The sequence below is a fragment of the Palaemon carinicauda genome, chromosome 18 (genome assembly GCF_036898095.1).
Source record: "Palaemon carinicauda isolate YSFRI2023 chromosome 18, ASM3689809v2, whole genome shotgun sequence".
Lineage (NCBI taxonomy): Eukaryota > Metazoa > Arthropoda > Malacostraca > Decapoda > Palaemonidae > Palaemon > Palaemon carinicauda.
The window spans coordinates 58999-84177 of NC_090742.1; the positions used below are offsets into that span (position 1 = coordinate 58999).

Consider the following 25179-nt stretch of genomic DNA (forward strand, 5'->3'; position numbering starts at 1 on the left):
ATTATACACAAAAGAGAGAGAAAATGAAGATACCATTGTTGAAACTTCTTTCAAGCCATGTAAAGTACCTATTTTTTTTTTTCAGATGTATTTGCATCACTGTTTGAGGACATTGACTTGGTGGCTTCTGATGTTGCTGCAGCATTGGTATTGTTAAGACTAAAAAGGAAGCAAGAGGGAGAGAAAAGAGGAAAGCAGAAGAAAGACTAACCCTTCACTTGCCTCTTAGCCGTTCCCTCTACTGCCAGCATAGGTGTGTTAAGCACTAGTAGACTTGAAGTAACAAAGTAAAAAATTTAAAGCTTTATGTAAGCCTGTACAGTATGTAAATGTGTTACAGTGTGTTGTATTTCTGCTAAATTGTTTCTAACCATTTGCATATGTTAATGAGAATTTGAAGCAGACTGTAGTAATGAAGTCTTTATGCATCAAAAGACTTGCTTCAAATAAATGAACTACATCTGCATTTTTTAAGATGGTGTAATGCAGTGATGAAACAATGAATTATGACTCCATGTTAATGTTTTATAGCATTATGGACTCGTTAGTGGACAAATGTTCAATGTTTCTCCATGAAGAATCCATTATTTTTAAATAATTCATTTTCATTTGCTTCACCTCATTTGCTCAATAAAACATTTACCTAATCTGCATTATCTGATTTATTATTTTAACCTCAGATGTGTGATAATTTTTCTCCCCTTGCTTCTTTCTTCTACTTATTTATTTAAGCCTCTGAAAAAAAGATTAACTATCTAGTTTGTTTCTTTTGTGTACAGTAATGTATCGACAGATTTTATTTTTCTTTCTTTGTATTAGGAAAAACTACTTTTGTCACATATCTCAAACTTGTACAGTAAATTAAAAGTACAGTATTGATATGGTTATTCATTCTTTTGAATATCTTTGAATTATGATACTGCTAGTATTACTATCACCATTTAGTGTTTCCAATATAGGTGCACTGGAGAGCGAAGGGGATTCTACCACAGCAACAGTGTCCACGTCCTGAATGGATGAAAGTCGAAGTGCGTATCATTTCATGAAGTTTGCGATGCCTCATATGGATGGCCATGGTTTATGTATGGCAGGTTTTGCAGAGCAACCCTGCTATCTTTGGAAAATTCTTCAGTGCTGCTCGTGTTTCAGGTAAGTGGCAAATGTTTTGAAATTAACAGAATTGAGTTCGAAGCCTGTGATAAAGTGTTGCTTGGTATTCTGTTTCAATATAAATTTGTAGATCGTTAGTGTTGACCAAGATTTGTCTACCGTATAGTTTTCTTTTAGTCTGAAGTGTTATATCTTTTTCTTTTATTCATTTTTTGTAAAATCTAAATTATGCAAATGTTTATTCAGTCGCTTTTTTAGCATTGTCCTTTTGGTTTAAGTATTTTTAGTGAACTGGAAATTTATGGAATTTTTTTTACAATACCTCTGAAGAAAGTATTTGTCTTATCAAAATACAGTAGGGTCCCGAATTAAGCGTGTTCGAATTACACGATTCCCTTTTCCACGATCGCTATTTTTCAAAAATAAATTTCTGTATCCACGAGGCTGTTCAAAGTTTGCGAGTCAAGCACTACAAAATGTATCAAATCTATAGTCTTTTAAGTATATTGGTAGCCCTAAATACGGTGATTTATAATAAATGTTACAAAACAATATTAACATTACATTTCATTAACATAATTTCATAATGAATAGCCTATTTAAGGATAAAATTCCACATCAACAATGAAATCAACTGTTAACTGTGCGAGTCAGCTGACAAAATGTAAACAGAAATGTGGTTACGTTCTCGGCAATCTTTATCTTTCTCCAACCTTACGATAATTGTAATGGTAGTGTTAATGATGGTATATTAAAGCATTATTTTTGTTTAGTACAGTATATTTAAAAGCCTTATTTTTCCCTCTGGGCGTTCAAGGTTTTCACGAGTAGACTGGGTTCGTTTATCGGCAGTGAATAGCCTAACTTCGGTAACGAGTCGTCAATATTTTGTCATATTTTAAACAGTATACATTTGATTTGGAAACATTGGTTTTGTAGAGTAGACGGTAAATAAAATCTAGAGAGAGAGAGAGAGAGAGAGAGAGAGAGAGAGAGAGAGATTTGATGGCAGAAATCTCTCTCTCTCTCTCTCTCTCTCTCTCTCTCTAGATTTTATTTTACCGTCTACTCTACAAAACCAATGTTTCCAAATCAAATGTATACTGTTTAAAATATGACAAAATATTGACGACTCGTTACCGAAGTTTAGGCTATTCACTGCCGATAAACGATAACAAACCCCTTTAATGCAAACTAACTGTATCCTTTGATATTCCTCTATATTTATCACGAATTCCTTCTATACCTCCTCAGACACTCTTATTTCAAATATCTAAATTATTCTTATCACAACTAACACCATCTAGTCATTTTCATTCCATTATATCTATTATTCCTCTGAATCTTATTCCTTTCCTTAGTCTGTTTATTCGATGGGATTCGTTTTTTCCCTTTACCGTCTTTCAGAATCTATTTTTAGCCACTGGCAACCAAATCCCCCCCTTCCCCCGTCTCCTACCTTCTCCCCTGCGAGTCCACCCAGCCTATCTCATTACTCCCCCACCTTCATCCTCCCCTGTTCTAGGTCTGTAACCTTCTGCGTCATAATATCTCTCTCTCTCTCTCTCTCTCTCTCTCTCTCTCTCTCGTTATACAATACTTACAAATAGATGAAGAAACCAAAATCGGGTTTCTTGAAGTGTCAATTAAATACAAAACGAAAAAATTATACCGTGTATACATACATTTCAATCATAGCTTACAATACGGTAACCGATTTCGTCAGCAAACCACTATTTTTTAGGAAACACCATTCTATTCCAGAAAATTTTTACTCTTTAAATGTCAATTGCGCTATAATAAAACGTGTACTTATGTTGTTAAATTTCGGGTGTGTTTTAAAATCGAGTATTGCTAACTTATTTTTGTTTTACTTTTGGGCTGTGATCACATCAGCTGATGTCTAGCTTCCGCGCGAATACAATAACAAAGAATTGTTTACACCATTTCTTAACTTATTCAAACCATCTATACAGTTAATATTACATAAACTCCAATGTTTTATAACCTATCATATTTATTGTTTAGTACTTTAAAACCATCCCTCTCTCTCTCTCTCTCTCTCTCTCTCTCTCTCACACACACACATCGAACGTTATAGCGGTAACCTAATTGTTCGGTGACTTTAAAAATAGGCCTAGTACTTTCTTCTTTTACCTTTTTTTGCATATGGATCCATAATTGAGGTAGGTACAAGTTGACTTATAACTGAATTGTTCCGTAACCGAAATACAAACCACGCTATTTACAAAGGGTTTACTTTTAGCGCAGCTGAAATGACGAGCCAATAGTTTTAACGAGGGTTAATTACCCCCGCGCTAGTTAGCGGGGGGTGGGGAAGGGTAGCTTGCTACCCCTCCCCCCTCCACACACCGGTGACTTGCTTCACTTCACTTTTGGCTCGGCGGTGATCAGACGTGTCTGTTCATCGCCTTCGTGACAGCCTTTAATTTTCTTCTTTTTCTTTACAGCTTGTGTGATTGGTTGGAAGTTGACCTTCAGTTATTTTCTTTTATTTAATATGCGGACATGCCCTGGAGTTGCCGGCCGTCCTTGTGGGACTTTCATGTCGGACGTGATTACGGATCCTCACACACCCTCTGCCCTCAATGTCGGGGCCGACGGTGCGACCAGGATAACATGTGCCGTGAGTGCAGGGAGTGGTCTGCCTCCCAGTGGGAGAGGTTTGGCCGTCGGCGTAAGAAGAAGTCCAAGAGAGACCGTTCTCCTCCGGGGTTAGCCTTGAAGGAGGAAGGTTCTCGGGACTCTTCTTCCGCCGCCCAAACCTCCTCCGAAGCTCCCCCTCGTCCGCCTCCTAAGGAGAGTCGTCCGAGTGGGAGCGCAGGCCCTTGTTCTGTTTCCCTACCTTCGGTGGGGGGAGAGGGCGTCGCCTCCCATAGCGAGGCGGTTCCCCCTCCTCTCCGGGGGAGGTTATTGATAATAATACTTTATCCAGTGATGATCTGTTGCAGATTTGGTCGTCCCTGGGGCTTAAGGGCTTGCCCTCCAGGGTCGCTCTTATTGACCTTGTCTCGTTGGGGGCCGCTGTTAAACAGTCGCCGGTGGTAGCGGAGGTAGACCCTCTGTCTATTGTCGACGTCGTGGTGACAGAGGCCTCCGACGTGGCTGGGGCCTTCCGACGCAGGTGCTGTTGCTGGTGATGGTGCTCTAGGCTCTCCTCCTCCTTCCGTGCATCCTTCGAAGGGGGAAGTGAGTCCTTCGGTCTCGACTGCTGCCCAGCTTCCTTCTGAGGGAAGTGTTTTGAAGGAGACTCCCCTTCGGAGGACCGATGGTCCCGACGATCTCCCCCGAGGCCGCCTCCGCCGTAAGGCTCACCGCCCTCTACGCCACAAGGGCCTCCCTTCCCCTTACAGGGGGACTAAGAGGCGCCTTTTTGGGTCTTCGTCCTCCGGGGGGGACTCTCCTCGTCAGCCTCAACCGACTACTCCGCCCTCCTTGAACCTCTCTGCGGACCGCTCTCCATCTCCTGCCGGATCTTCGCCTTCTGGAGAACTCGTCACCCCGTACGGGCAAACGGTCCCTTCGGGCTAAGGGATTCTTCCCTTACGCGAGCAGGGCCAGCGCACAAGCGCTCTCCTGCTCGCCAGCGATCTCCTGCTCGTCGACGATCTCCTGCTCGCCAAGACTCTCCTGCTCGCCGACGCTCACCTGCTCGTCGGCTCTCTCCTGAGGTTCGCCCCCCTCGCCAGCGCTCTCCTGCTCGTCAGCTCTCTTCCGAGCGTCAGCGCTCATTTGAGGACCTTCGCCCTGCGGTCTCTGACCACCCTTTAGTTCCTGCTGAACTCCCTGCTCACCATCCACCTGGTCCTGTGGCTACGCAACATCGTGCTGCGCGTGTGTCAGAAACACATGTTCGCCAACGCGCCAGCGATCTTCCCGTTCCTGCTCGTGAACCTATCCTCTCACAGGACACGCGTCGACCTTCTGCTCGCCAGCGATCACCAGCTCGCCAGCGATCACCAGCTCGCCAGCGATCACCAGTTCGCCAGCGATCACCAGCTCGCCAGCGATCACCAGCTCGCCAGCGATCACCAGTTTGCCAGCGATCACCTTCACATGCTGCCCGCCATCGCACGAACCTGCATGATCGCCCGCTTACGCATGCTGCTCCCTCATCGCAATACCCTGAACGATCGCCCTCCTGCGGATGCTGATCACCATCGCACAACCCTGCACGATCGCCCCGCTTACGCATGCTGCTCGCCATCGCACAACCCTGCACGATCGCCCGCTTTCGCATGCTGCTCCTCATCGCAATACCCTGAACGATCGCCCTCCTGCGGATGCTGATCACCATCGCACCCTTTCACGCGATCATTCACCTGCGCATGCTGCTCGCCATCGCACAACCCTGCACGATCGCCCGCTTACGCATGCTGCTCCTCATCGCACAACCCTGAACGATCGCCTTCCTGCGGATGCTGATCACCATCGCACCCTATCACGCGATCATTCACCTACGCATGCTGCTCGCCATCGCACAAACCCTGAACGATCGCCCCGCTTACGCATGCTGCTCCTCATCGCGCAACCCCTGAACGACCGCCCTCTTGCGCGCAATCATTCACCTTCACATGCTGCTCGCCATCGCTTACCATCACGTGATCATTATCGCCAGCGATCTTCTTCACCTACGCGGCAGCACGATCCCTCGCCGTCGCGCCATCGCTTGCGTTCGTCGCCTCGGACACGTGTTCATTTACCTGCCCACCCTCACGCCCACTCGCCTGCGCGCCCCGCGTGATCGCTCGCCTGCGCGCCCCGCGCGATCGCTCGCCTGCGCGCCCGCGCGACCGCTCGCCCTGCGCGCCCGCCGCGACCGCTCGCCTGTGCGCCCGCGCGATCACCCGCGCAAACCATTCGCCTTTGCGCGACCGTTCACCCTCGCGCGACCATAGTTCGCGGCGAATTCCACAGCCGGTGGTAGCAGCAGGGACGCGTGCTCCTAGACGGCACTCGGGATCACCTCCATCCAAGCACAGGTTGGTATTGCAGGACGAGGACAGGTCATTACAGCATTCTTCCCCACCTTCTTTTCAGGCAGGTACCGTCGTGTCCACTCCAAAGGATCGCCCGATCCCTTTCACCTTAGCGAGGATTTCGGACTCTGTGTCCTTTGAGCAGCAGACTTGGTTTGGTCCGCTGGCACGGGCGTTAGTGAGGGTTATGAAACCAGCACTCGCCGGCCAGGGTAACAAACCAGCGGCTGTCTCTCCTACGCTGAAGAGAAAGAGAGGAGTGGACTTCGTGGTGACTTCCCCCAGGGCGAAGTTGGTTCCCAAGAGGTCGGTCTCGAGGGTCCCCTCTCCTGCACGAGTACTCTCTCCTTCTCCCGTGGACGAGGCCTTTCCGTCCTCAGGTGAGTCCAGTGGACCGGTAGTCTTCCCCCCCGGCACCAGGGGGGGAGACTTCGCTTCAGGCAGGAGAATTGTCTCGTGAGGAAGGGGCCCCTCGAACCTCGTTGTTGGGATCCTGTATCCCTCCTAGGAGGGAGCCCAAGGATTCCAAGACCATCCCTAAATCCTCTGCAAGGATTCGACAGGAACCCATGACTACCCAGGGGAATGTCCACGTATCACCCCAGGAAGAGATTCCTGGGGCAGGAGACTTAGCTGCCAGCCCGCAGGGAGGAGAACAGCAAGAGTCCGAACATGCCTTCTGGCAGGTCCTAAGCCTGATAAGGCAACTTAACAGTCTTACGGATCCAGTCATCCCCCCCCCGTGAAGGCAAAGACACAATTCTGGATGAAGTGTTCGACGTTCGGAAGGCCCCTAAGACCAGTGCAGCTCTGCCCTGGTCTCGGGGGCTGAAGAGTGCCAGAGCTAGGGCCAATGCTCAGCTCGCACTTCTTGCCTCCTCCAGTCGTTCCACTGCCGGGAACAAACTCATCCCTCCTCCTCGCCTTCAGCAGAGGAGGTATTTTCGAGATCCTGGGTGAGCACAACCTCGCCTCTTCCCGCTCCATCACTCTGTGGAGGAGCTGGCGAAGGGAGTTCCCTTGGAGAAACTCTCTGCCCGGCAGGTGTCGTTCTCGGCGGCAGAGATCCTTAACCACGAGAAGGTCGCTAAGTGTGCCATGCAGGCCACTTCGTGGCTGGACTTCTGGTTAGGATCTCTGGGCATCCTATTGCGATCTGAGGACTTGTCCAAGGAGACCAATAGGAAGGCCCTAGAGACCTTCTTGCTCTCGGGCACCCCGCTCCATCGAGTTCTTGGCGCACCAGGTTACCACCCTGTGGGCCAACTCGGTGTTGAAGCGTCGCGATGCTGTGTCCGAGAGATTCCATCCGAAGGTCCCCGCCGTAGATGTGTGTAGGCTCCGACATGCCTCCCTCCTGGGGGAGAGCCTGTTTGAGCCTCAAGACTTGGAGCGAACGGCTGAGAGGTGGAGGAAATCCAGCACGGACTCCCTCCTCCACAGGGCCCTTACAACTCGGCCCTATAAGCCTCCAGCCCCGCCACAACAGCAGCAACAGCCTCGTAAGGCTCCAAAACAGGCACCGGCAGCTAAGAAAGTGGTGTCTAAGCCCCAGCCCTTTCCAGCCAAGGTCAAGAGGGGTGGTAAGTCCTCCAGGGGAGGCAAGACTTCTAGGGGTGGCGGCCGCGGCCGCAAGCCCTAGGGGTGGCAGTCCCCCTGCGTGTCCACCTGTGGGGGGATGCCTTCAGCGTTGCGTCCGCAGGTGGCAACATCTCGGGGCCGATGCTTGGACGATCTCGGTGATCGGCCAAGGTTATCGCGTCCCGTTCACGTCATCTCACCTCCCCTGACAGCGAATCCAGTGTCGTTGAGCTCCTATGCCATGGGATCGGCAAAGGGGCTGGCCCTTCAGGCCGAAGTCAAGACCATGTTCGAGAAGGGTGCTCTCCAGGAGGTCGTGGACGGCTCTCCAGGCTTCTTCAGTCGACTCTTTCTTGTAAAGAAGGCTACTGGAGACTGGAGACCCGTCATCGATCTCTCGGCTCTGAACAGGTTTGTCAAACAAACCCGGTTCAGCATGGAGACAGCAGACACAGTCAGACTTGCGGTGAGACCACAAGACTTCATGTGTACACTGGATCTAAAGGATGCGTACTTCCAGATCCCAATCCATCCGTCTTCCAGGAAGTACCTGAGATTCTGCCTAGACAACAAGATCTACCAGTTCAAGGTGCTGTGTTTCGGTCTCTCCACAGCTCCTCAGGTGTTCACCAGAGTGTTCACCCTGATTTCGACTTGGGCGCACAGGAACGGCATTCGTCTCCTTCGTTACCTAGACGATTGGCTGATCCTAGCAGACTCGGAGTCGACCCTTCTTCGACACCGAGACAGGCTTCTAGATCTTTGCCAGGATCTGGGGATCGTGGTAAACCTCGAGAAGTCCTCTCTGCAGCCGTCCCAGCGACTGGTTTATCTAGGCATGCTAATAGACACCAATCTCCACAAAGCCTTTCCATCAGACGACCGGATAGCAAGGCTGAGGAGGGTGGCGGAACCTTTCCTCAGGCGAAAAGAACTCCCGCCCAATCGTGGTTGCGTCTCTTGGGCCACCTATCCTCCCTGGCCCGTCTGGTTCCAAACAGCCGCCTCAGGATGAGATCCCTTCAATGGCGGCTCAAGTCCCGGTGGAATCAAGGATCCGATTCCCCGGACACTCTGATCCCAATGGGGTCTCTGGAACAGACGGACTTGCGGTGGTGGCTGGCCGACGAGAACCTGCGAAAGGGAGTGAGTCTTCTCGTCCTTCCCCGGAATTGACTCTGTTTTCGGACGCGTCAAAAGAAGGGTGGGGGGCGCACGTTCTGAACCAGAGGGCCTCAGGCCTTTGGTTCAGAATCAGAAAAGTGCCTACACATCAACCTGCTAGAATTGAAGGCCGTCTTTCTGGCCCTTCAACAGTTCCAACGGTTCCTGGCGGGTCACTCCGTGGTGGTGATGAGCGACAACACCACGGTAGTGGCTTATATCAACAAGCAGGGAGGCACTTTTTCGCAACAGCTATCCCATCTTGCATTAGAGACTCTGAGGTGGACCGAAACCCACTCGATAACACTATCAGCTCGCTTCATTCCTGGCAAGAGGAATGTGCTCGCCGACAGTCTGAGCAGGGCTTCGCAGATAGTGAGTACCGAGTGGTCTTTGGATCCTCAGATAGCCAACAAAGTCCTGACTTTGTGGGGTTCCCCGACGGTGGACTTGTTCGCGACAGCCTTGAACTTCAAGCTGCCCCTGTACTGCTCACCAGTCCCGGACCCCAAGGCACTCTGGCAAGATGCTTTCCAGCAACGGTGGGACAACATCGACGTGTACGCCTTCCCACCATTCTGTCTGATGAGAAGGGTGCTCAACAGGACCAGACTATCGGTCAACTGTTCCATGACTCTAGTAGCTCCGCTATGGCATCACGCGGAATGGTTTTCCGGACCTTCTGCAACTCCTGACGGAACTCCCAAGGGAGCTTCCTCCACGACACGAGCTTCTCAGACAACCCCACTCCGGTGTCCCTCACAGGGCCGTAGCCTCGCTTCGGCTTCACGCCTGGAGACTATCCAGCGTCTCCTCGCGGAGAGAGGCTTTTCGCAACAGGTTGCGGAGAGAATGTCTCGGCACCTGCGAAGGTCCTCTGAGGGAGTCTACCAAGCGAAGTGGAGAGTCTTTTGTGGTTGGTGTCGTGGAAGGGGTATCTCTCCACTCGATGCCACTATTCCAACAATAGCGGACTTCCTTGTGTATCTGCGAGAAGAAATGCGCCTTTCTGTCTCGGCAGTGAAAGGCTATCGCTCAGCCTTAAGCTTGGCCTTCAGATTGAAGGGCGTGGATATTTTCTTCATCGCTAGAACTCTCTTTACTCATACGTAGCTATGAGCTTACCTGCCCCCAGTCGGAAGTGAGACCCCCTCCTTGGAACGTGGTTCGAGTTCTCAGGTCTCTCAAGAGACCTCCCTTCGAGCCATTACGCCAGGCCTCCGATCGCCACCTGTCTTGGAAGACGGCTTTCCTACTCGCCTTGGCCTCGGCCAAGCGAGTTAGTGAACTTCATGGTCTCTCGTACGACATCGCCCATTCAAGGGGATGGGGGGAGGTAACGTTCAGGTTCGTCCCTGAGTTTGTGGCCAAGACTCAGAATCCTGGAGTGCCGGATCCTCGGTTCGACTCTTTCAGGATCGCGAGTCTCCGTTCTGTAACAAACGACCCAGACCAGCTGCTACTATGCCCAGTGAGGTGTCTGAGGTACTACTTGAAGAGAACGGCTGCAGTCCGTCCTCATGTGCGAGCTTTGTTTGTGAGCACAGGCAGGACAAAGAGGAGGGTCACAAGGAACACCATCTCTGCTTGGATTCGAAGGGTTATCCACCATGCCCTGAATCCTGACCCTCCTCCGTCACGTCGCCCTCGGGCCCACGATGTCAGGGGTATTGCTACATCCCTGGCCTTCAAGAGAAACTTCTCTGTGACGCAGGTACTTCAAGCGGGGGTCTGGAAGCGTCAAACGACCTTCACAGCCCACTACCTGCAAGACGTGACCCACAGGAGCCTCGATACGTTCTCTATCGGCCCTGTGGTGGCTGCACAACAGCTGGTCTAACCTCAGGCTCCTTTTTGGACAAGTAGCAGTAGGTTGAGGGCGTTGTTACCCGGTCTTAGTCTGTGTGAATGAAAGAGTATGTCTGACCCTTACTTCTTTCTTCATTCTCCCCTCTCTTGGGGAAGCAGCATCCTGGTCCTCGCATAGCTGACCTCGACCTCTGCAGGTAACCCATGCTTCTTTGTGCTCCTAGTATTAAGCTTAATACTGTTGCGTCTCCCATACCCTGACGAGGTGGTATGGGGAACGTCCTATCCTAGAATTCCTATCTGAAGGTCTCAAGGTCAACTTCATTAGGACGAGTCACACTCTCCTCCTCACACTACTTATGTAGGCCACTCGTTCCTAGCGATGCTAGGAACCTGTGAGGTACAGGGGCTCCCTCTCTCTAGTGCTGCTCACTAAGGGATCGAGCCCCCGGGCAAGCCGAAGTCAGTAAGGCTGGGGACTTTCCACCCTTCCTAAGGGGTAAGTCACCCTTTGTAAATAGCGTGGTTTGTATTTCGTTACGGAACAAATGACAAATTCGAAGATAATTTGTATTTTTCCTAACCATACAAACCTTAGCTATTTACACATATGTGCCCGCCATCCCTGACCCCCAAGTCAAGTCCTACCTCTAAGTGAAGTGAAGCAAGTCACCGGTGTGTGGAGGGGGGAGGGGTAGCAAGCTACCCTTCCCCACCCCCCCGCTAACTAGCGCGGGGGTAATTAACCCTCGTTAAAAACTATTGGCTCGTCATTTCAGCTGCGCTAAAAGTGAAACCCTTTGTAAATAGCTAAGGTTTGTATGGTTAGGAAAAATACAAATTATCTTCGAATTTGTCATGTTAGGAAAAGTATTTTGGATATGGAAAGGACAATTATCTTTCGTAACAGTTTAGAATTATCGTAAGTTATCACTCTGTCATTAGCGCAGTTTGCTATTGTGGATTAAACGCATAAGGAAAAAAAAATTTCCAGCTTTGCTACGAATTTAGGAATTTATATGGATACGGTAAGTAAAATATTTGTAATAACATAATGTTTACTAAATGTTTGTAATATCATTAGTTATGACTTAGATCATGTGTGTTTAATGCATTCGTTTGTTATTATGATCGAAGATGGAGCGTAAACAAATGGAAGGTTTCCGTTTCAGGCGGCATCATAAAGAAAAACATTTCATAAATGGCATTCATTTCATTTATTTGAAAGTTCTAATAAAAAATAATTAGAACATTGGTAATAACAAATTCAACATATAATCTATACTTGGTAAAATTACTGTCAATTCAAAAACACAGATGTATAAATGCGTCTGTTTCTTCGTTGTGATCAGAGTTAAACGTAAACAAAACATTGGTTGTCGTTTTCTATTCTGCTTTTTAGCGTGTTTAGGAAATGCATGATATAAAATCGCCTTTATTTTGATAATTCTGGATTTTCAATCATACAACAAGCTAGTCTATAGAGTGATGGTTTTGCTATTCACCAGTTGTATTATACAATAGATATGACAAACATTAAAATTTGTCTGTATTTTGGGGTTGTGTTGTAACGGGAAATATATGGTGTTTACACCTATCCTGGTTATAATTTTAACCATTTTCAAGTTATTAGAACTTTAAAGTATATTAAATGTTTTATTTATTACAAAAACAATTTGATATTATAAAGAAATACAGTATAGTACAAAGAAAGTATTGGAATGGGTAGTAAACACATTTGAATAGGCAAATTGCTGGTTGCCATGGCCACAATGGAATTATTTCTGTTAGTTGTGTGTTTCGAAATTCGCGATTTTCCATTTACACGAGGTCATTAATCGACCAAATTCTCGCATAATTCGGGACCCTACTGTACCCTTTTCACTAAATTACTGTTTGTGAAAATTTATGTACTGTACCATATTTCTCGTGTCATAAGACACACCTATTTTCCTGAAGAATTACCCCCAAAATCACCCTGCATCTTAACCACTAAGAAAAAGTTGTATATTGGAGTTTGACACCCCCTCAAACATCCAACTATTGACATACAAACACTGAAACTCGTGAGACATAAAATATAAACCTACAATTTTCATTTATAAGTAATAAATTCATTTATTTTAATAATAATTAATTTAATGAAGTACAGTAGCAAATTATATGTTTGTTTTGGTAATCAGCTGGTGATTCACCAACTTGCTTCTACAAGCAAACATACCAACTAGTGGTCTTGTAGCAGACGACGCCATGAGATATTAGTTGTTTATGCAGTATATACAGTGAACCCTCGCTACTTCGCGGTTCGACCATCGCGGATTCACCACTTCGCGGATTTTTTTCATAACCCATGTATATACATATATCGCGGATTTTCCGGAAATATAAAAAATACCGTGAAGTGACCGATGGTGCGAGATTGGAGAAAGTAAGGAAAATTGAATCGTGATTGATTTTCAATATAAATGAAACTTTGAGGAGCAACAAAGATATCATTTGTTAGAGAGATAGAGAGAGGTAAGGAATGGGAGGTAGTGAAAAGTAGCCCACACAGAGAGAGAGAGAGAGAGAGAGAGAGAGAGAGAGAGAGAGAGAGAGAGAGAGAGAGAGAATGAATATCAGCTGTTGTACTCAAATGGCGTGTTTTTGTTTCGTGAGAATTTCATCGCCACGACTTTAACAACAACATACTGTACTGAACTTTACAGTATTATACAGACTACTGTAATATGATAAAGTAAAATATTTTTAATTTATTTTATATGAAATGGGGCTATTTTTTTTGTTGTTTAAAATTTACATTTACGTATGTAAAACAACTCTCTCTCTCTCTCTCTCTCTCTCTCTCTCTCTCGTAGATTGTTTTCCTGCTTGCTACGTATGTATGATTTTATATAGATACGGTAAATAATATTTGTAATAACATATTTTATTAAAGGTTTTACTGTAATATCATTATTTATCACTTTCATCATACGCGTTAAATTCCTTAGTTTGTTTACTGAGCGTACTTTATGACGCCGTCGTTTCAGGTGGCGTCATAAAGAAAAACATTTCATTTGGAAGTCCTAAGAAAAATTAAGTAAAACATTAGTAATAACCAAATCAACATACTGTACTGAATAATCAATATAATCGATGCAGAAACTAACCTATACACAGATGTGTAAATGCGTTTGTTTCTTCATTATAATCAGAGATAAACGTAAACAAAACATTGGTTGCCATTTTTTATCGTGCTTTTAGGCGTGTTTAGGAAACGCATGATATAAAGTCGCCCTTAATATTTGTGCCTGTTTTAGTTTAGGGTACGTTAGTCCATGCATTAAGTGTTCTGTACATTAAAGGGTAGTTTGTTAACAGTACTACGTACAAGGGAAAGTTTTAAAAGTCTGAATATACATGTTAAATAAATAGGTAAATATGCTGTCACTACTTCGCGGATTTTCACCTATCGCGGCCGGGTCTGGAACCTATCTACCGCGATAAACGAGGGTTCACTGTATATGTTTTCTCATATTTTTGAAATAAAGCAATAATTTGGTAATGACTTAGTTGCTTGAGTTCCAAAATAATACAAACAGAAAGTTGCTGAATATGACCTTGGAAAAAAATACTTCTCACTTTTAGTAGAGTGCAGTATTACCAAGTTAGCAAAAAAGTAACTAGACCTAGAGTCACATAATTCAGTAGTAAAAGTATTCTACCCAAAATAATTTATACTGTATATTTCTTTGATCAATAATTACATTGCGTGAAAATTTGTAGGTAATATGGGAACTTTTACTGGAATTTTACATCTTTGCCAAAATTTTATTTAGAACATTTGGCAACATTTCTTTCATGTAAACAACAAACACTATGACTAAACGTGTAGTTGTAGTGGAAGCTTCGACTGGTTTTGTGGTTTCTTAAATGAATATGTAATAAAATTTGGATAATCAGCATATAGTTAATTAATATTAACTTTCATAATACACCCAAAATAAGAAAAGTTACTGTACCAGGAAAAAATTACACTTAGAGTCGCTGACTAGGAATTGCTGCTAAGAAGTTTTTAAAATCTTCATTCTTTTTCCAAATTTAATGGTGCGTCTTACCACTTGTAGCATCTTATGACACGGGAAGTACGGTATATAATCGTTTAAGCAGTGGATGAGGGTACTCATTTGCCTTTTAGTCTTGGGGGCCCCATTTCTTCAGTGAAGATTTGGTATAAAGTCTCTTCAGTTTTCACATCTGCATAGAATTGTCTTGTTTGTCTGATTAATCTCTTCAGTTATGATGCCAGAGATCATCCTCATGCAATTGTAATGTGTGAAAGTATTGATTTTAGACACATAATTTTGGGCCACTTCTATTAGTACCGAGTGCATTTGTTCTGTAACTGACTACAAACCACGCTATTTACATGGGGTGGAACGTGGTTCGGGATCTCAGGTCTCTTAAGAGGCCTCCCTACGAACCATTACGCCAGGCTTCTGATCGCCACCTTACCTGGAAGACGGTGTTCCTGCTAGCTCTGGCCTCGGCCAAGCGAGTCAGCGAACTGCATGGTCTCTCCTACGACGTCGCCCATTCAAGGGGATGGGGGGAGGTAACGTTCGGCTTCGTCCCTGAGCTAAGGTTTGTATCGTTAGGAAAAATACAAATTATCTACGAATTTGTCATTTGTTCCGTAACTGAATACAAACCACGCTATTTACATGGGGTGACTTAACCCTTAGGAAGGGAGGTAAGTACCCTGCCATACTGGCTTTGGCTTGCCTGAGGGCCCCTAACCCGAGTTCATAAAGCAACTCTAGGGTTGGGGCCCCTGCGCCTCGCAGACAGCTGAGGGGCTGCTTCGGCCTACGTAAGTCGTGTGTGAAGGTGAGCAGTGACATGTCCTAGGAAGTTGACCTGGAGTTCTTTAGAAGGAAATCTAGGCTAGGACTACCTAATACCACCTCGTCAGGGTATGGGGACATGACAGTATTACAACTTAATACTAGGAACACAAGGAAGCATGGCTTACCTGCAGAGGTTCGAGGTCAGCTGTGCAAAGGACCCAGGATGCTGTTTTTCTCCAAGGGAGGAGAGGATGAAGAAAAGAAAAGGGCCAGACTGATCTTTTCATTCACACAGACTAAAACCGGGTAACAATGCCCTCAACCCTCTGCTACTTGTCCAATTAGGAGCCTGAGGTTAGACCAGCTGTTGTTCAGCCACCACAGGGCCGATAGAAAACGTATCGAGCCGTCTGTGTGTCACGTCTTGCAGGTAGTGGGCCGTGAAGGTGGTCTGACACTTCCACACCCCAGCTTGCAGGACCTGCGTCACCGAAAAGTTCTTCTTGAAGGCCAGGGACGTAGCAACGCCCCTGACATCATGCGCCCTAGGGCGCCGTGACGGAGGAGGGTCAGAACTCAAGGCCAGGTGGATCACCTTGTGGATCCAGGCCGAGATGGTATTCCTGGTGACCCTCCTCTTCGTTTCCCCGGTGCTAATGAACAAGTTCCGCACCTGGGGGCGGACTGCAGCTGTTCTTTTAAGATACAACCTCAGACTCCTGACTGGGCACGGTAGGAGATGGTCTGGGTCATCTGTTACAGAACGAAGACTCGAGACCTGGAAAGAGTCGAACCTAGGGTCCTGCACTCCCGGGTTCTGAGTCTTAGCAACAAACTCAGGGACGAAGCCGAACGTTACCTCCCCCCATTCCCTTGAATGGGCGACGTCGTAGGAGAGACCATGCAGTTCGCTGACTCGCTTGGCCGAGGCCAGAGCTAGCAGGAACACCGTCTTCCAGGTTAGGTGGCGATCAGAAGCCTGGCGTAATGGTTCGTAGGGAGGCCTCTTAAGAGACCTGAGAACCCGAACCACGTTCCACCCCATGTAAATAGCTAAGGTTTGTATCGTTAGGAAAAATACAAATTATCTACAAATTTGTCATTATTTGACAGTTTTGTAGGAATTTCAACTACATAAAGACTCAGTCACCTGAAATTTAAAAGAAAAATTCTAATTGCTTCTAGTCTGGTAAGAAATGTAATCTCAATGCGTATGTATTGCTTGGATTTTTGTTGTATGTGCAGATAGGAATGCGTATCAAATAAGCCTGGAACAAAATTCTCTAACCTTAAATAGCTCATAAACACTATGTGATGAGTTTTGTGACAATCTATGGAGCTAATTGCATAGCGGAAGCGGTTTTTGAAGAATATTCATTACTGCAAAATATTATTTTAGATATGGAAGGGGTTATGGAAGTTGTGTATCTGCTATGGGTTGGACAAATCAATCTAATCTTTCTATGGGTTAACTACATATTTGTGTGTTTGGAATTGACTTAAACTTTTGTATTTAGTGTTGATTAAATTTTAGATTTTTTCCCATACAGTATAATACATTTAGTCTCTGGTTTTGTTGCATGAGTGAGTTTATTTGTTTTTAGTAGATCAATGAGAAAAGGAATTAACTATATTAGATTATAACTTCTTTACACCATATTTGTCTTTGAGTTTTGATCTTTAATGTTGTCATGATTTCCTGGGCCTTTCTACAGGTTTTGTTTTTCTCTCTTATTCTACTGCTTTTTGATAAATATTATTCCTCCCTTCTCATCACATATCCATACCATCTCTATATTATACATTTCCCTGCCACTTCCTCCTTCATAATAGGATGTTCCCTCCCCACATTGGCCATAAATCTTAGCCATCTTTGGTCTCACCTTTACAAAGTCTCTTCCATTTTCTTTTTCAGTGTCCATCTTCTGCTTAATAGAGTAGTACCGGGCTTATGCACGTATCATAGATTTTTCTTCTATTTAGATGTTTCTATTAACCAGTAATCTAGCAATCTCCCCACTGTCTTTAAGCTGTTGCTATTCATTATTTTATTGTTCTTGCAATACCTGCTTCATAGATGTCTTTCCAAGGTAAGAAAAGTTTTCTACCTCCTCTCAAACCTATCCTTCTACCATATGATGATGCTCCATTTCCTATTCTTCCCTGTGTGATATTTTTAAATCTTCATGGATATTTTCAGTCCGGGTCATCTCATGTAACACAGTTTGTTACGTTCACATAATTGTATTCAGTATGCAGTACTGTACTGGGTTCAACCCAAACACTTTTTGCACTGCTTTCTCTTAGCCTCTTTTATGGCTGTGTTTTTGTGGCTTCGTTTCTACTTAGCTTAGATTGAATTCAACTAATGACTAAATTTGACTTTTAATCCTCCCCTTTTCGTTCCATTTTCCCTCTTAATGAAAATCTCTTTCTTGAATCCTGCTGTTAATACCTGAGTTACCTACATATGACAGCTTTTATGGGCCTCTCGTTCTTCACTCCTTTGTGCATAGCTTCCTCCAATGCTATGATAAAGAAGCGATGGAATTTTTGCTTATTATATATGAATACAGTACTGAAATTTATTTCAAGTTTGTGTGATGCACTTGTGAGCAACTTCAATCTAGGTTATGTGCTATAGGGCAGAAACATCACAGGCTTACAAGTCTTTCTGGTACTGTCTGGCATAATGTTGGCCTTATAATTGCTTGTCTTGGTACCTGTTCTCTCTTGGATACCTTCTTCAAGATCTTTTTAGAATTTACACCATATTTTGTTCAGTTACCCTTGTCATTTCTGCATAGAGTAAAAACTTATGCAATTGCCAGGATATTCCTTTTGTTTACTTAAGATATGATCTTTCAATATTTTTCAAATATTTCTTAAGAATATCCAAAATAAATTGTTGTTAATAGGAAAACCATTTATATGTAATTGAAGTGACTTTCATGTCCATTCACAGAACTTCAAGATAGAAAAGAGCAATTGCCATAATGCAAATTATTTGTAATAAATGCTTGGGAGTTTGAAAGGTAGTAAAGCATACCATATTTTTTTTAATTCTATCTTATAAGCTTTTTCAATTGAATAGTAGTTATTAGCATTTAGTCAAAACTTAATTGTTGATGCTCAGTATGATATCCATTATTGTTTCAGACAACCTCCTGCATATGTGTTACAAGACAATTGTTGTATGTGTCACACTGCTGCTCTCAAGACTATTACTGGGCTAACGGAAGAAAATATAACTTATATCACGTTTCATAATAAGATATATGAAGTAAGTATAATTCATCATATCTTATTTTAACCTTTCTGATTGAAAACTTTTGAATTGCCATAGATTAACGATTAATGTTACATACATACATATACCAAGGCATTTCCCCTAATTTTGGGGGCAGCTGATGTCAAACAAATTAAACAAAAAAGGGGACTTCTCTCTACGTTCCTCCCAGCCTGACAAGGGACTCAACCGAGTTCGGCTGGTAATGCTAGGGTGCCACAGCCCACCCTCCCCTGTTATCCACCACAGATGAAGCTTCATAATGCTAAATCCCCTACTGCTGCTACCTCCACGGTCAACCAAGGCACCGGAGGAAGCAGCAGGGCCTACCGGAACTGCGTCACAATTGCTCGCTATTCATTCCTATTTCTAGCACGCTCTCTTGCCTCTCTCACATGTATCCTCCTATCACCCAGAGCTTCCTTCACTCCATCCATCCACCCAAACCTTGGCCTTCCTCTTGTACTTCTCCCATCAACTCTTGCATTCATCACCTTCTTTAGCAGACAGCCATTTTCCTTTCTCTCAACATGGCCAAACCACCTCAATATATTCATATCCACTCTAGCTGCTAACTCATTTCTTACACCCGTTCTCACCCTCACTACTTCGTTCCTAACCCTATCTACTCGAGATACACCAGTCATACTCCTTAGACACTTCATCTCAAACACATTCAATTTCTGTCTCTCCGTCACTTTCATTCCCCACAACTCCGATCCATACATCACAGTTGGTACAATCACTTTCTCATACAGAACTCTCTTTACATTCATGCCCAACCCTCTATTTTTTACTACTCCATTAACTGCCTCCAACACTTTGCATCCTTCATTCACTCCCTGACGTACATCGGCTTCCACTCCACCATTTGCTGCAAATACAGACCCCAAGTACTTGAACTGATCCACCTCCTCAAGTAACTCTCCATTCAACATGACATTCAACCTCGCACCGCCTTCCCTTCTCGTACATACCATAACCTTACTCTTACCCACATTAACTCTCAACTTCCTTCTTTCACACACCCTTCCAAATTCTGTCACTAATCGGCCAAGCTTCTCTTCTGCGTCTGCAACGAGTACAGTATCATCTGCAAACAACAACTGATTTACCTCCCATTCATGGTCATTCTCGTCTACCAGTTTCAATCCTCGTCCCAGCACTTGAGCATTCACCTCTCTCACCACTCCATCAACATACTAGTTAAACAACCACGGCGACATCACACATCCCTGTCTCAGCCCCAGTCTCACTGGAAACCAATCGCTCACTTCATTTCCTATCCTAACACATTCTTTACTACCTTTGTAGAAACTTTTCACTGCTTGCAACAACCTTCCACCAACTCTTATAACCTCATCACATTCCACATTGCTTCCCTATCAACTCTATTATACGCTTTCTCCAGATCCATAAACGCAACATACACCTCCTTACCTTATGCTAAGTATTTCTCGCATATCTGCCAAACTGTAAAAATCTGATTCATACAACCCCTACCTCTTCTAAAACCACCATGTACTTCTAAGATTGCATTCTCTGTTTTATCTTTAATCCTATTAATCGGTACTCTACCATTCATTTTTCCAACTACACTTAACAAACTAATACCCCTTGAATTACAACACACATGCACATCTCCCTTACCCTTATATAATGGTACAATACACGCACAAACCCAATCTACTGGTACCATTAACAACACAAAACACATTAAACAATCTCACCAACCATTCAAGTACAGTCACACCCCCTTCCTTCAACATCTCGGCTCTCACACCATCCAAACCAGATGCTTTTCCTACTCTCATTTCATCTAGTGCTCTCCTCACTTCCTCTCTTGTAATCTCTCTCTCATTCTCGTCTCAATCACCGGCACCTCAATACCTGCAACAGCAATTATATCTGCCTTCCTATTATCCTCAACATTCAGTAAACTTTCAAAATATTCTGCCCACCTTTTCCTTGTCTCCTCTCCTGTTAACAACCTTCCATTTCCATCTTTCACTGTCTCTTCAATTCTTGAACCACCCTTCCTTACTCTCTTCACTTCTTTCCAAAATTTCTTCTTATTCTCTTCATATGAACGACCCAATCCCTGACCCCACCTCAGGTCAGCTGCGCTTTTTTGCCTCACTTACCTTGCACTTTACTTCCACATTTTTCTCTCTATATCTTTCATGATTCTCTACACTATTACTCTGCAGCCATTCTTCAAAAGCCCTCTTTTTCTCTTTCACTTTACCTTCACTCAATTCCACCATTCGCTGCCCTTCCTCATGCTGCCTCCCACAAACTTCTTGCCACACACATCACTTGCAATCCTAACAAAATTTTATTTTTACTAACTTCCGATCCTCTAAATTACCTGTTTCTCTTACTTTCACTGCGTCATATGCCATTTTCAACCTTTCTTGATAAATACTTTTTACCCCCGATTTTATTAGCTCTTTAACCTTCACTAGCTAGCTTTTACATCCACCTACTCTATTCCCCCACTCTTTTGCTACAATTAATTTTCCTTCCACCAAAAAATTATCAGACATACCTTTAGCCATACCCCTAAACACGTGCACGTCTTTCAATCGTCCAAACATTTTTTTAGTTATCAACACATAATCCATTAATGCCCTTTCTACCGCTCTTCCATTTGCCACTCTTACCCATGTATACTCGTTTTTATCTTTCTTTTTGAAAAAACTAGAACTTAACACCATCTCTTGCTCAGCACACACATCTACCAGTCTCTCACCACTCTCATTTCCACTGTAATGACTTCCTACCTAACATCAAGAAATTGCTTTGCAATAAATGGCAACAGCATTGAGATAGTCTAGATGGGAATAAAATGAGAGAAGTAACAAATGTCATATCTCCTTGGAGGTATGACATGATGCCCCGAAAATGGGAGACGTCTCTTTGTCGTCTTCTTATTGGTCACTCTCGGTTGACACACAAGTTTCTGCTGAAGGGCCAACACCAACCATATTGTGACAACAGTTTGGGGACTGCTAACAGTGAGGCATTTGTTGATCGAATGCCCCAATTATAATAACTTAAGGAATAGATATTTATTTGAGGGGCTCAAGGTGAGGGTGGCAGGTTCATCCTTGCCAAGATTCTTGGACATGATGTGTCCTACTATGCAAGTGGCATTTTTAGATTTATTTCAGAAGCAGGTCTTCTGAAAACTATTTAACTTTTACAATGACATTAAACTTTTCTGGTTTTAATTAAATATTCTTTTATTTTTTTATATATATACAGTACGGTCCCGAATTATACGTGTTCGAATTATACGATTCCCCTTTTATGCGACCTCTATTTTTCAAAAATAAATTTTCTGTATCTGCGAAGCTATTCGAAGTCTACTAGTCAAGCACTACAAAATGTATCAAATCTATTGTCTCTTTAAGTATATTGGTAGCCCTAAATACAGTGATTTATAATAAATGTTACAAAACAATATTAACATTACATCTTATTAACATAATTTCATAATAAATAGCCTTTGTTCCGTAACCGAAATACAAACCACGCTATTTACAAAGGGTATTACTTTTAGCGTAGCTGAAATGGCGAGCCATTAGAATTTAACGAGGGTGTATTACCCCCGCGCTAGTTAGCGGGGGGGGGTAGGGGAGTGGTAGCTAGCTACCCCTCCTCCCCCTCACACACAGGTGAATACTCACTTTCACTTTTGGCTCGGACTGTGACAGACGTCTCTGTCTTGGTCCTCGCTTGGCAGCCATTGTTTGTTTTGTCTTTACTTAATCGCTTACTTTTCATTTACTCAATATATATGTAAACATGTTTTCATGTTTGTATATATATTTGAGTATAGAAATAAGTAAGTTTATTTTCAGATGTGTGTGTGTAGTGTACGATATCTACGTGGAGGCCTCGGCAGTTAGGCCACCACGGCGTATTTTTATGGGTGGCGATCGAGTTTGACTTATGTCTTTCTCTCTCTCTCTCTCTTGAGGTCGTTCACCCTTTTACTACGTGTTACTACGCCCTAGTAGCCTAGCTTCCTTTCCGTGTGGGGGGTTGCTACGCCGTACGTTTGTCTCAATTAGTTATGAATCTAATTGTAGTTGTTTTTTGTTTTTGAGCTTGTAGAACGATTCCTTTCGGGGTTTTCGTTCTTTCTTTAGTGTTCATTCATTTTTAAATTACATAATTACTTAGTTACATAATTATAATTGTTATAATTCTGTTTTGGTTACAGCTCTCCTTCCGCGAGTGTAAGTGGTTGTGAGGGCACGTGCCTGTTGTGTAATTCTTGTTTCTTTCCCTCGGGATTCCTCTTCGGAGCCTTCCCGGGGGAATGAATGTGTACTAATATTATTTTTTTTATTTTTTTACAGTTACCGATCTAGTTCGTTTCTGTAATATAGCAACGGTGTGAGCTGTCTGGTCGAGTCCTTGGGATTCGGCCTTTGCTGCCTCCCCCCTTGTATTTTCGTCAGGGGCGTGTCTCCTTCTACTGGTAGTACTCCCGTGACGACGGACAGCTCTCCAGTCCATTTTAGAAAACTCAGGAGGCTTGCCTCCTTGGGCGGATAACTTTCCTTCCGAGGGAAGTTTTTCCCTGTCCAGGCTTGAGTTTTTCCCCTTTTGGGGGGTTCTTCTCTTGCCTTTTTTTCGTGCGACTATGCTCTTGGTGCTGAGCGGTCGCACCTGCAGTTTCGCTCAAGGGGCTGGGCAACTGCAGGAGCTCCTCTTCGGAGGATTGCTCCTTTTAGGTCACTGGCTGACCAGTCTCTTCCACGAAGTGTTTCTCTTTCGTTCGCGAGAGAGTACACTCATAGAGACTCCTCTTCGGAGGTTTCTTCTGTTGCTGTTGCTGTTGGCCTCCCTCGCCGTAAGGCCCACCGTCCGCCTCGTCGTAAGGGCCTCTCATCTCCCTATAAGGGTGCTTGAGGCGCCTTTTTGGATCTCCGTTTGCAGCCTACAACTCCTTTTTCTCGATCTTCCGCCTTGGTGCAGATGGACAGCAGTCTGATCTCGTCTTCCGACGGGCAACGGTCTTCCCGACGGACAACGGTCTTCCCGACGGACAGCGGTCTTCCGACGGACATCAGTCTCCCGGCGGACAACGATCCCTTCGGGGCAAAGGGTTGCCCCCACGGGGGTTCTTCCCTTGCGTGTCAGGGTTTCCCTGCGCGCCCTTCTGCTCATCAGCGCTTTCAAGATGATCTTCCCTGCTGTTCCTGTTGGTTCCTGTTACGCGCCCACGTTCGCCCTCGCGATCTAGAACTTCGGTTCAGGTCGGGGTCAAGGACTCTTCTTCTTTGCGCAGGCTTCCACGCGTAGCCTTCTGCTCGTCAGCGATCATCAGCTCGTCAGCGATCATCAGCTCGCCAGCGATCATCAGCTCGCCAGCGATCATCAGCTCGCCAGCGATCATCAGCTCGCCAGCGATCATCAGCTCGCCAGCGATCATCAGCTCGCCAGCGATCATCAGCTCGCCAGCGATCATCAGCTCGTCAGCGATCATCAGCTCGCCAGCGATCTCCGGATCGCCCACTTGTGTTACAGCCGGCACGCCAACGTTCTCCAACACTTCTGAAGGAACATGGTTCGCCAGCTACTAGCTCACCTGCGCATGCTGATCGCCATCGCGCGACCCTCAACTGCGGATGCTGATCGCCATCGCGCGACCCTCAACTGCGGATGCTGATCGCCATCGCGCGACCCTCAACTGCGGATGCTGATCGCCATCGCGCGACCCTCGCCTGCGGATGCTGATCGCCATCGCGCGACCCTCGCCTGCGGATGCTGATCGCCATCGCGCGACCCTCACCTGCGGATGCTGATCGCCATCGCGCGACCCTCACCTGCGGATGCTGATCGCCATCGCGCGACCCTCACCTGCGGATGCTGATCGCCATCGCGCGACCCTCACCTGCGGATGCTGATCGCCATCGCGCGACCCTCACCTGCGGATGCTGATCGCCATCGCGCGACCCTCAACTGCGGATGCTGATCGCCATCGCGCGACCCTCAACTGCGGATGCTGATCGCCATCGCGCGACCGCACACCTGCGGATGCTGATCACCATCGCTCAACCCTGCGCATGCTGATCACCATCGCGCGACCCTCAACTGCGTATGCTGTTCGCCATCGCGCGATCGCCCACCTGCAGATGCTGTTCGCCATCGCGCGACCGCCAACCTGCGCATGCTGATCGCCATCGCGCGACCCTGGCATGCTGATCACCATCACGCGACCCTGCGCATACTGATCACCATCGCGCGACCCGTCGCATGCTGATCACTGCTGTCGGCATAACACAACGCGCCATCGCCAACCTGCGCGTTAGCGCTCACCAGCTCACCACCGATCGCTTGTTGATCCATATCGCCAGCGGTCCTCCTCGCCCAC

The 25179-nt window shown here is 45.5% G+C and overlaps 1 protein-coding gene across 3 annotated transcripts in view; it reads left to right on the plus strand.

Moving 5' to 3' along the window:
- LOC137657571 (diacylglycerol lipase-beta-like) overlaps positions 1–25179 on the plus strand; it is a 227171-nt gene that overhangs the window by 55660 nt on the left and 146332 nt on the right. For all 3 annotated transcript variants that reach the window (XM_068391904.1, XM_068391905.1, XM_068391906.1), the window contains exon 6: positions 18656–18779. In XM_068391904.1, coding sequence (XP_068248005.1) covers positions 18656–18779 — 124 coding nt within the window. The remainder of the gene's footprint in view (positions 1–18655; positions 18780–25179) is intronic.